The sequence below is a fragment of the Rhineura floridana genome, chromosome 5, assembly GCF_030035675.1.
Source record: "Rhineura floridana isolate rRhiFlo1 chromosome 5, rRhiFlo1.hap2, whole genome shotgun sequence".
NCBI lineage: Eukaryota > Metazoa > Chordata > Lepidosauria > Squamata > Rhineuridae > Rhineura > Rhineura floridana.
The window spans coordinates 158,256,743-158,269,713 of record NC_084484.1 but is presented as its reverse complement, the minus strand read 5'-3'; the positions used below and the strand labels follow the sequence as shown (position 1 = coordinate 158,269,713).

At 38.1% G+C, this 12,971-nt stretch overlaps 1 protein-coding gene across 7 annotated transcripts in view; it reads left to right on the top strand.

Moving 5' to 3' along the window:
• Positions 1-12,971, top strand: part of ZMYM2 (zinc finger MYM-type containing 2) — a 109,167-nt gene that overhangs the window by 7,094 nt on the left and 89,102 nt on the right. For 4 of the 7 annotated variants that reach the window (XM_061628595.1, XM_061628599.1, XM_061628597.1 and 1 more), the window contains 2 exons: positions 3,348-3,467; positions 5,703-6,554. In XM_061628595.1, coding sequence (XP_061484579.1) covers positions 5,780-6,554 — 775 coding nt within the window. In that variant the 5' untranslated portion in view covers positions 3,348-3,467; positions 5,703-5,779. Of the gene's footprint in view, positions 1-2,649; positions 2,768-3,118; positions 3,237-3,347; positions 3,468-5,702; positions 6,555-12,971 lie in introns of those variants that run through there. The other 3 variants (XM_061628598.1, XM_061628601.1, XM_061628600.1) reach the window with 3 other exon arrangements.

The following is a 12,971-nucleotide window of genomic DNA, read 5'->3' as shown; positions in this document are numbered from 1 at the left end:
ACCCAGGAAGCATCCAGCAGCTATGACAAAGACAATCAATCTCAAAGATGCTGAAGGGAGATACTTCTAATGTGTTTCTACCCAAAAAGGCCTTCATAAGAGGCTTTTCTACAGAAAGATAGCACAACAATAAACCATGCTTAAAACTTATAAAAAAAACACAATCTCAAAAGTCATGTATTTATAAAACCCTTGCTAATAAAAAGCATTACTCTTCAGCATGTTTGAGATTAATTCACCTTTTGTCATGTCCTTCTCAAAAGTAATTATGGTAATAAAGAAATAAGGTCTTATGAGTGTTTACCAGGGGATAAGCTCTGTTATGCATAGAACTGACTTCTGAACTTGCACAGGATTGGAATCTATGAATGTAAACCTGCAGGCTGCTTTTTTACTGAGATACAGGTAGATAAGTATAAACATGTTACCTCCCCTTTTCTTTCCTTCAGTGCAAACCAGACAGGTACAAGGCAAAAATCTGTGGTCATATACACCCAGTTGTACAGATATACTACTGAGCACTGATACATGCACACACACTGGTTTAATTTTCAACTATACATATACAGAACATGGCAGAGACATTCTCTCTCTCAAATCACTAATTTTCCTCTCTGCTGCAATGGAATTAGCTGTTGCAGTGGCAGTTTAGTAGGACCACAGGGGCAGTCAGCAAGCAAGCAGTCTTCACAAAAAGTCCTGTCTCTTCATGGGCAACTGAAACTTACATGGTGGTACTGTGTAAGGCAGGGTTATGGGTGGGCTGGCTGGCTACTGAGCTGCCTGTCCTGAGTACAAATGTTGCTGCTACTATCACTCACTTCACTGAAAGCCAGGAGGTATTCAGGTGGAAACTTGAAAGTGTGTTGGATTTAGCAAAATCTTTCCATCCCAGCCCCAACATACAGTTGGTCCTGCAAGCTACGAAACTTGAAGAAACAACACCACTGTCTCAACCTTTCTGTGCTGGATATGGCTACAAACTTGACACTACACAGTGTTGTTTGTCTTTTTCAAATTTGGTTGGACTGGCCTGTGTGCAGATACCGTCAGCACTGCACAAACTATGGTTTAATAGTTGTGTTGTTTTAAGCACTTTTTGAGCAAAACATTTATGCCTATTAGCTGCCACATCTGGTTGATTATATTTTTTGTGATCTTTCTTGTTGCTTCTGTGACCTGGGATTATACTAAATGCAAAGAATCGATGTAGCAGGATAACATAATAATTGGTACTTCCTTTTTTTAATGTTTTTGAAGGTGAAGGCACCTAGGTCTTACCTTGTTTTGCTGGTTGTTGTTATGTGCCTTCAAGTTGATTACGACTTATGGCAACCCTATGAATTCGGTGACCTCCAGTAGTATCTGTTATAAACCACCCTGTTCAGATCTTGTAAGTTCAGGTCTGTGTCTTCCTTTATGGGATCAATCCATCATTTTGCTGGTACTACCAATATTTTGGAGTTGAAGGTTGTATCAGTGTATCTCATCACTATTTTGGCAGTTTTCTTGTCTACATAAATTCCCAATTGGGTAAAATAGTGAATGATAGTGCAGTGTCCCATTTCTGTGTATTCTTTTCTTTTGGGAAAATGATGGAGGCAGTATCTAGAAAAATAACCTAAAAGCAGTTGGCCCCTGTTGTGTTTCATGAGCAAATCTTAAGAATGCCTTGGTACAAATGTTTGGCACACTTTATTGTAATGTGCTTTTAGTGTAGGAAAATCTATTGGAGCGAACTTCTGGTATGTGTTTTGAAAAAAATAGTTCCGAACACTGCATATGGTTCTTGCAGCAACCTAAATAGGTGACTGTGATAGCTGGCTGTCTAACTGTGCCATCACTGTAATGTGAGCATACTATTTGAGTCTTGAAATGAATGTATATGGAGCAAACCTGCATCCAGCTAAATTTGTATTCAAGAATAGTGACATTGAAAATAGTGTTTCCTAGAGTGATAGTAGAAAGGAACGGTGAAAGACAAATCTTGCTTGTAACTTCATTTACTTATTTGGCGTAAAGCTGCATTACGCAGGAGAAGAAAAGAGAACTTGCTGCTCACAGAGAACTTCACAGAATGCTTTGTTTGCTCTCGCTCTAATGCAGCTGTAGCTTCCGCTAAAGAGAATGGGCTTTAAAAAATTGGGGATGTGAGAGAAAACTGAAACTCTTAGTTAGCTACTCAAAACCATGTGAATGTGGGTAGGCTGGTGAAAGTTTGATAATAGTACAAAATATTTATTAGATTTATATCCCACCCTTCCCCAGGGCGTACATAGTTAACTTATTTTTGACCAATAAGCTATTTCTTTTGTTTTGGAGTTGCGTAGCAATCTGCGTATATTGCACTAGATGAGTTTTTGTTTAACTACAGACCACAGTGGATTGAAGTGCTTTGAAGAAGTGAAAACCTTTAAGGAGTGTTTTTATTTACAGAATTCACCTAACCCTAGCTACTACTAGGTTAAAGACAGGGCATACTTTATGATTTTGCCATCTTTGCTCAATACCTGTGGCCAAAGTAGATCCTTACTCTTTCTTTTATCCTGCAATAAGATCTTTAAACAGATGTAGCTATTTAACAGATGCAGATATTAATGGTGGTTTAAAAAAAAACACCCTTAATTTATGCCCCCCTTTTCTCCTCAGATAAAGAAAACCACAGCTTCATATTCAGCTCATAGCACCTGAAAAAAAATGTAGCATCCATTTTTAAAGAGTCCAACAGTGGGAATAGCTTCAAATTGGAGACATTTTCTGATTTTTGGTTAGTGGAGATCTTCCCAATTCACAGTCTGGAAAATTCATCTCTGGGGAATTATAAGGGAACAAGAACTAGCCATATTTTAGTACTGCTCTTTGACGCATTATACATTAATATTAGTGTGCTCTCAACTTTTCTAGTACACCTTAATATATCTGCTTTGGAAAATATTGTTTGAAATGGTAAATATAGTCTGCAGTCATTTGTAAACATTCTATCATGTTTTCTTTCTACGCCTGTTGGGATTCCACAGTTATTTCCTAATTGTGATACAGTGCAACAAACTAAATAATAATATTTCAGCCGTGTGTGTTACTTGAGTTTTGTCAAGTATTACATTTCCATTTGCTTTAGTGAACATGACACATTACGTGATTGTATGGAACTTCAGGAATTTTAAATGACGGCCTGCAATCCAAAACATGTCTACTCAGAAGAAAGATGCATTGGGTTCAGTGGGACTTACCCCTAGGTATGTGTGTATTGGATTGCAGTCTGGGTTAGAGAGAGTTTTTGGCTTAGGCCTGATATATTGTGTGTGTTATGAATAATGCATTCTTAACATGGATTAAATCTGTTTCAGGATACATATTTTCAATTGGAGATCTCCAGTCTCTCTAGAAGAGAGAACCAAGTTTCCAGCATAGACAAAGCATTGGAACAACTTCTTAGGCTTAACATACTGCTGCATACTCTTGAATGGGTAAGTGTCTGGGAACATAATACATAATTCTCTTCAGAAGTAGAATTCAGGATGGTGGAATTCCAAGCAGACTGTAAATTGCTGCAAAAGGATTAGGTGAATGGGCTACAAGATGGCAGATACAATTTAATGTAAATGTCCTCTGGGAGAGAAAAATATACACAGATGTGGTTCAAACTGGCTGTAATCACCTAGGGAAATGATGTGGGGTGTTTTTTTTTTTTGCAAGGGAATGAGTGTGGAGGAAAGGTCACTAAAGTTAATTTGTGTCTCTAGTAGGAAAGAAGGAAAACTCACTGTTGAGAGTTAGTAGCAAAATACAGTAACAAGTATCTTAATACCATTATAAAATCTATAATGTGTTCCACGTTAAGAAATATTGTGAACATTTCTGTTGCTCGCTCCTTTTAAAAGCAAACCCAAATGACAGGGCTTAAAAGGGCAACCAAAATCTTGGTGGGGAGTTTTTGTGCTCAAAATATGATTGAACATTAAGTGATTTCTTTAGTGCAAGTACTGCTTTTTGTAATTTTTTATTTTTGAGCTAATTTACTCTAAAGGTAGCTAACTGAAATTCCAGTGCTAATTTTTCTCTTTTTGTTCAACATTATATTGGTAATGAATAGAATTACAATTTCAACAGTATATACATAAGAATAGAGCAAAGCCATTACCCCCAAAGTGAGTATAATTGATTTAAAAAGGAGACAGAAGTATAAACAAATGGCAAAATAAAATACAATGCAGATGAAAAGGGCAACCTTGCATATGGGGGAGAATGAAACGAGATTAATGTTCATTTAAGAACTGTTAGAGAAATTGTTGCCAAATCACATTGAATGTCTCAGAATTGTCTCTTCTGTGGTGCTTAATATGTTTAATGCTTAAGACTAGAAATTCCCCAGTTCAGTTCTCAGTAGCTTTTCTAGCCCCACAAGAGGCAGTAATGATCACCAAAGAGGTTTAGACAAATTCATGGCGGGTAAGACTATCAGTGGCTACTAACCATTGATGGCTATGTTCTGTCTCCACTGTGGGAAGCAGTATGCTTCTAAATACCAGTTGCTGGAAACCACAAGAGGGGATCATACTGTTGGCACTCAGTTCCTGATTGTGGGCTTCTCATAGACATCTGATTGGTCACTGTGAGAACAGGATGCTGGACTACAAGGGCCATTGGCCTGATCCATTGGGACTCTTCTTGTGTTCTTACATAGGCACTGGAATTCAGACAAGTTTTCTTATTCTCCTAACACTTCCTAATGAGGGAGCTATTCTGCTAAGGGCGGTATATAAATTGAAATAATAAATATTACCGCTTTATATCTTAGTTTAGACTTAACATTTCACCTTGTTTATAAACAATGTTCAAAACATCTCTTATCAAAGTATTTGTGTAGGTTTGAAATGGATATCCCTTTGAGCTATTTATTAAAAGATAAATCAACCCTTGTCTATGAAAGCTAATGCCATAATTAGTTTGTAATAGGTAATAGTGGTATCACCACATAACCAGACTCTGAAATTCAAATTGCTAATGTTACTACATTAGAAAGATATGAGCTCTGTGAGGTTTGGCTGTTCAGAAAATACAGAAAGGCATGACACGAACACAGGTTAACACCATTAAAAATACTAACTTGGGAGATAGATCTAATGACCTGCAGCAACTTAAGAGTATTTGATGTTTGTAACAAATTTTATGTGGCTATCCCTCTGGATTTTGAGTGTGTTTGCCTTGAGTCATGAGCCCCCCTTTTTATATCTCAATCTGATGCTTAGATCTAGATTGAGTCTTGCTTTTTTTAGCGTCCTGAGAAATGTTGAGGCCTGCATACTTAATTTGAGCTTAAATTTGAATTGCAAATTACCACATGATTAAACAGAGGAACCTTGCCCCATTTTGTGTTTGTGACATCCTTCAGAAGTTTAACGTTATGAAAATAAGTCATATTAAACCTTGGGTTTGCACCTCCCCCTCCATCTGCATGTGAGGGCAGGAAATTGAAAACTTCCACTTTTGATTTTGAATAACCAATGTCCTTTTACATCCAAATTTGGGAAATGGTGGTTTATTCTGAGTTTGGTTAGTTCAGAACTAGCTACATTTAGAATTGTTTCTCAAATTTGGATGTAATGCATAACTTTTGGTCTCTTGCTCTTGTGTGAATACATGTTTAAAATGTAACAGCCAGGAAATTGTGATATAGTAAAACTGCTTTTCTTTTATAACAGTTTTTCCGGAAGGTCCACAAGGTGTCTGAAAACTGGCGCTGTCTGAACATTCGTCTGGGTTATTGGGGCCTACCACAATGGCAACTGGCCTAGCCAATGTAGGAAGCTCTTTTGGAGGTCCATCTAATTCTCTGGTTTCTAAATCTAAGTTCCAGAGTACTTCCATAGAAGATGACGACGATGTTGTATTTGTTGAACCTGTACAACCTCCACAGATTTCTGCAGGGTCGATAACAGATCATAGAAATGTTGCTTTCAGTTCATCTAGTAATGAAGAGCGTCATGGAAATGACTCCAAAGTTGTGGCTCCATCAAAAGACCTGAGCTCTCAAAAGGGAAGTATAACTGAAACTATTATTATTGATGATGAAGAAGATACAGAAACCAATCAGGGGCAAGAGAGAAATGACTCCAGTTTCAGTGAACGAAGATTTCCAGAGTCTAAAAACAGAGCCAATGAGATGGAATTCTCAACACCCAGTTTTTCAAGAAGTAAGGTAAATGCAGGAATAGGTAATAGTGGTATAACCACAGAACCAGACTCTGAAATTCAGATTGCTAATGTTACTACATTAGAAAGAGGTATGAGCTCTGTGAGTGTTGGCCGTTTAGAAAATACTGAAGGGCCTGACATGAACTTAATGATTACACATGTAACATCACTACAGAATACCAACTTGGGAGATGTATCTAACGGACAGCAGTCAAGTAATTTTGGTGTTAACATACAAACGTACACCCCATCTTTAACTTCACAGACCAAGACTGGTGTAGGACCTTTCAATCCTGGTAGAATGAACGTAGCTGGAGATGTCTTTCAGAATGGGGAATCTGCGACTCATCATAACCCTGGTAGGTTGTACCTTTATAATAGATGTTTCTCCTAAGAATGGAATAATAATAATACCAATTACATTGCAGATTCTTTTTTCTTTTTTTAAAAAAATACGGGCACAACTTTCCAAATCAGGATTTGGAAAGATAATTTAATCAAGGCTATTTAAATAAAGTTTTCCATACCGTAATTTGTTTACTGAACAAGTGTGCATAGTAACTGGTTGCTATAACAATTAAAGCAATATTAACCTTTGACCATGCAGCCCACATACCTTTTGCGCTACAGAATTATACCTGATTGGAGACCAAGGTGAGGAGACAATTTATTTTTGTTGTTGTTGTTGTTGTCTGCATGCAGAGAGTATGGCCCAGTGACTTGATGGGACTTGCTGATGAGTGAATATGGGATAAGGCTATACATTCCTATAGTACAACCTTCCAGAAGGGATTGGTAGTTACTGGGTAGAATAATGCTTCTCTGTGAAATTAAAGGAAAATATCTTTCTTGTTTGGTTTAGTAGAGGATAAAAACGTATTTCAGTAGTTGAGTATATGTTTCAGAGCTCAAGTGTTTGAGAGGATATAAACAAAAATAGGATAACTGAGGCAGGAGCAGTCAATCCTGAATGGTGTCTCATGAGTCATAGTGCTTGTGATGGCTTTATTATTACTGTGTCTAGTAGAAAGCCCACAGTAATAAATACAATATATGATCTGTTGCAAGTTCGTAGTAAACCAGATTTTTAAAATGAAAAATGAACATCTTAAAATAAAACAATTCGAATTTTTTAAAAAACTGTCTACCCTGCTCAGGATAAGAATGTTGAACTTAGTGACTTTAGTCATCTTTTGATAAAGACAACCTTTCTGCAACCATGTAAAGTAGATAATTTTGTTCATTAATGACTGGATTGTGGATGGTAAGCAGAGAGGAATGCCTGGATGCTTTTAGCAAAATCAGCTTGTCAGCAGACCTTTTATTCAGTTGATCTGGCATCACCAGAAAGGTTCAGTGGGGCTTCTTTTGGAAATTGGCCAGGTTTGGGGCACTTTTTGAGTAAGGGTTGTCTCTTCCCACAGATGTGTGTCACTAGACGGGATAGGATATCTTTTCTGACTGGCGAAGTACTTGTTTATGTTCACAAGTGTACATAGAAATCTTGTAATTAGGTGTGTCACAAAAGGTGACAGTCTAGTACTGAGGTTCTTTTCCCTTTGTAACATGTAGTTCAGCTTTAATTATGTCCATATTGTTTGGCATGGGCAGTTGACTTTTTCTACTACATAGGGCAGAGGTAGACCTTGGCACCAGACTGCTGTTTCTCAAGAACTATGATTTGTGTCTACACAAGTACATATATATCCTACACTTGTACCACATACACAGTGCCTTTTATTTGTTTATATTGATTATAAGAACATAAGAAGAGCCTGCTGGATCAGGCCAGTGGCCCATCTAGTCCAGCATCCTGTTCTCACAGTGGCCAACCAGGTGCCTGGGGGAAGCCCGTTTGTTTTTTAATTGGTTTTAGTGTAAAGAAGTGTATTTAGGTTTTTATTGATGGTGCTTGTTTTAACTGATTTTAATGTAAGTTGCTTTGGGTCACTTCTGTGAGATGAATGGCTAACAAATACTATAATACACAACATTTGTAAACATTTCATGGCTAGCTTTGGCTGTTAATACCATTCTTGAGATAATTACTAGTTATATTTAAATATTGCATAACTTGTTAGTGTTATGCCTGCACTGATATTTTCATGAATGTCATAAATCCTCATTTAAAGCTGTGGTCGGTTTGCAAACTGGTCTTGGCTACCTGTGGTTTGTGAAAACATTGCTGCAGATGTATAATCTTAATGCTTAGTTAATTCCAAAAATGAAAGGGGGAGAGAATACTTTAAGAAGAGAATCAAAAGTATTCCACAGAGTATTTCTAATCATCAAGCCATAGTTGGCAGTTGGACAGCATTTAGCTTGCACCAGGCCACTATGTTGCTAGTTAAGGCAGAGGAAGCTGTCTTAAATCAAGTCAGACCATTGGTCCATCTAGTTCAGGACTGACTAGCAATGGCTCTCCAGGGATTCAGCCAGGGGTCTCTCTCAGCTATGCTGGGGATTGAATCTGGGACCTTTTGCAAGCAAAGCAGCTGCTGTACCACTGAGCCTGGCTGTTCCCCAAAACACTTGACATGCTTGATGTGTAGTATGAACATGTGGAGTATCTAGATTTTTACTGCGTCTTTGAAAGTATCTGTGGGTTCTAGAAGGGTGAAAATATAACTTCATTTTTGCCACATGAATAAAAAGTTAATGAAAAATGTCCAAATCATATTCTGTTAAGAGGAAAAAAGAAAAACCTTAAACAAACCTAATTTTTGTAAGAAAAGAAGCAGGTGCAATTTTGGGCATAGGTACAAGTTTGGTGGATTAAAAAACCCACAATAATCAAGGGGAGAAGTAGAACAAATTGGCAAATAAGTAGCAAGGGACAATGGGGGGGAGAATACAACTTTGGTCCCTGAAGAAAGGGCAAGGATCCATTTATTTAAGAAAATTAATATTCTGTTTGATTGTAAACAGAACTTATAAGCAGTTTACAAAAAACAAAACAAAACACTAAAACATAAAAACCAAAAAGTAGAAGACTGCAAACAGAGTGGAATATAATATGTGCCAAAAAGAAATGCAGACGTTTGCCTATGCATGTAAAACAAAATGCACAATGGCATTTAGGAATTATTCTTCTGGTAGTTTTTGAGAGGGGCAAAGACCTCCAAAGACCTGAAAACCAGAAATTAGAAATTTCTGCTTGGCTCCATTTTTGCTCCTGAGGTTTCACCAGTCAAGCAGTGCTTGTCTCTCACTGAGGATTTAAAACTGATGAAAGTTGAGTTTCTCAAAGTTCTGTATTTTGCGCCTGATGATCTCTGATTGCAGACATGTAAGGCTGTGGACACACTAGTCGTTTCAAAAGCAGCCAGAATGATTTTTCTTTCTGTGTTTTGAAGCGACACTGCTCTCTGCTGGCCAAATTCCCTTCCCCACTGCTGCCTTCAGACTTTTCAGGAGTGCCCACAGCAAAGCTGTCTCTCCCTTAGCCCTACAGCAAAGTGTTTCCATTGGCCATACCTGGAAGACAAAGGAGTTGATCTACCAATCAGTTGCAAAACCTCCCTAAAGCTGAATTTAAAAAAACAACAACACTGGAGTTGATCTGATGAGGTTTTAAGAGTAAAAAAGGTGGAGTTTGACTAGCATCATGTGCCCCATTTTGAAAAAAGAGAGGCAGGGACACACTGGAACCAACACGGAAGTGTGTCTCTGTCCTCTGACAAATGCAGCTCTGGTCAAAAGAGGTTTCCTGGAAATGTTGCAGACACCACTATAAGTGTCTGGTGTTTTCATACTCTTAGAAGGTAAGCTCAAGAGGAAGTGAAGACGGCCTTGTTGCTTGTTTTTATAGAGCTTAATGTATAAACTGCTTTGCATTGTTTGAAGTACATCTCTAGTACTCCTACATTGTAGGCATTTAAAGCTGGGTGTGCATTGTCACCCAATTAAAGACACTTTGATTACCATTACTGAGCTTCTGCATATGTGTTTTGTGTAGAAATTGACAGAAAATGTGCTTGTAGATTTTAACACAACAATTCCGTGCACAAATTTCTTGTGTGGATGTACACTGGGAAGCTGCGGCCTTCCACATGGGCATTTAATAGTCTTCAGGCCATGGTTGAACAGGAGTTTATACCTATATCTTATAGGTGTCAAATGCAGTTTTATTTGTCCACTGGAACACACTGAATTTATACTACAATATTTATGACCTCTAACACTGAGGTTCATTCTTCCATAATGACATAGTCTTTGAGCCAATATTAAATATTTTTAAATGCTCTCTGACACCCTAAACTGTTTCTCCCTTCCAGTGCTGCTCTTTAAAGCCACCCCACACTTCTCATTTTCTGCATCTAACATTGAGGATGGAAAGGAGAAGCACAAGGAAGTTCATCCTTTTGTGGCTGCTTTCCACCTCTGACATCATGTGTGTGGAAAGGAGAAGCACGGGGTGGCTTCAAAAGCATAGAGCTGGCAACACCTCTTGTGATATGATTCCTAAGCTTGGGAACCTCATGCAAGGGATTTTCACAGGTAGGCAAAACAAATGTATTGATGTCATATGATTGATATGTGTGTTGCCTCCACCCACCTGTCAAAGTTGACCTGTGAGGTGGGATCAGATAAAGATCTGGCCACCAGAGCCAAAAATGTTCCCCATCCCTGCTCTAAACATTCTGTGCTGCACTTGAAACTGCAGTGAACGGCTGAAGTGGTTCTATGAAACCAAAGACATTTTCCATCTTTCCATATTAAATCTGATATAAAATCATTTCTAATCAACATAGTAGTCTCCAATGTTAAAATGACAGATTTTTCATTGAAGCATGCTTTTTTTAAAAAAAATTCGGACCAGTAGCTAGTACCTCAGGATAATAAATGGCAGTTTGGTTCTAGTTAATGGAGGACTCATCTCACTACTGAGAAGGGCTAGTCAGTCCTCTCCAGAGTAGCAATTCTTGTATGTTTCTCTCTGGAAAAAGCTTACGAAAAAGCTGTAGATTTGTGCTGTTCTTCTCCCCTTCCTCCTTTCTTGTTTATGGCTTTCCTCTAGTCCAGCGTTACCCAACCTTTTCCAACCCAACGCCCCTTTGCAAAATCTTTTTGTGCCCAATGCCCCCCTCAGATTAAGTATACCAGTGCTTCCTATTCTTCCCTTAAAATATGAGTAATGCATAAAAGGTATTTTCAGTTATTATTACTGATCGTTTTTATCATGCCTTTTTATTGCACTTAGATTACACATTGAATTCGTAGTATGATTTATTAATATACATACTTAGTTATAGAAAAGTAAATAAAATGAGATTTATTATAAAATACTAGTGTGATCCTTGAGCTTGATGAGTTTTGGCTAACTTCACAATATCTGGAGTATATCTGTGTTACTTAACAACAAACTCATTCAGTTTACTGGCATTGTTTTGTTAAACTAGTTCATTTAAACATCACAGAAACAACGGATAGTGAGTGTGTCCCATTCCTGAAGAAAACCTGTGAATAACTGACTGTCTGCGTCACCCGTTTGCACACGGCACTCATCCGTTGGAAGAATGTGCCCTCCACCAATACACCCAGCTTATCAAACACTCTCTCATGATTGGTTCCAACATCCCTCAAGACAGCATCGGAACATTACCTAGTGCTGGGGCGTGGCTAATATCCCCATTCCTTGATATGACACTGGCCGCTATTCAGAATTTCTTTACTAAAGAGCACACACTATTTTTATTTATTTATTTATTTATTTATTTATTTATTATACTTGTATACCACCCCATAGCCAAAGCTCTCTGGGCGGTTGACAGTAACTAAAAACAAATACAATTTAAGATACATCTTTTAAAAAACAATTTAAAACACAATTATAGTGTTATTTCCATGAGGACAAAACAGTTTAAAAATTAATGATTTGTGTATTAAATAAAATTAAACTTAAATGCTTCAACTGTTGCATCAGACCGCCAAATGTCAACACCCCCCTAATGAACCCAAATGCCCCCTAATGTTTGTAGTCACGCCAACGCCCCCCTGAAAGGCTGTAACGCCCCCCAGAGGGGTGCTACCACCCACGTTGGGAATCGCTGCTCTAGTCTAACCACAGTTTGCTGTGATATCCAAGTTGGCAAAGTAATACTAGTGCTTCCACTTGAAACCAGAATTGAAAACCCATCATTTCAGGTTTGGAGGGCAAGTTCCCACCCTAGTTGTCCAGTTCAAGCTTGCTCTGAGTTGGATACTGATGTATGTCTTGGTGAGAGACTTATCAGATTCCAATGTGGTGGAAGACATTGTCTGAACAATACTACGTGACTGACAAACATCAAGTCATGAACATCTATCCTGGAAAGATAAACATAGAAATTAAGATGCCGTACACCTGCATGTCTGTATTGTCTAGGCATACTTCAGGCTTGTGGAATATGCTTTTGTTTTTACTAGGTTCTTCAGTCTGAGTAAGGTACAATATAGCAGCTGGGGAGCAAGGTTGGATGGAAAATGTTTGCTTGGGGTGTTGCTGGTTAACTATTACACCCCAAGAACCATACTAGGATGACCTGCTTATAAAAGTGCAAATCTACATGTGAATAATTATAGACAATGGATTCAAACAGCCTTACTGTTGTACTGCAAGTCAAGTGCTTTGCTAGCAGTGTTCTGCTAGTAGATCCCAATGTACTTTATCTCAACCCCTGGTCTAAATTCATGAATGGTTCCTGTTCTTAATGGCTTCAGATCTTTGAGACCTGTTTTCTATTTCTATTGTTTCTTAACTTCAGGGAGATTGCCTCCTGTTATGTGGCCAAAAT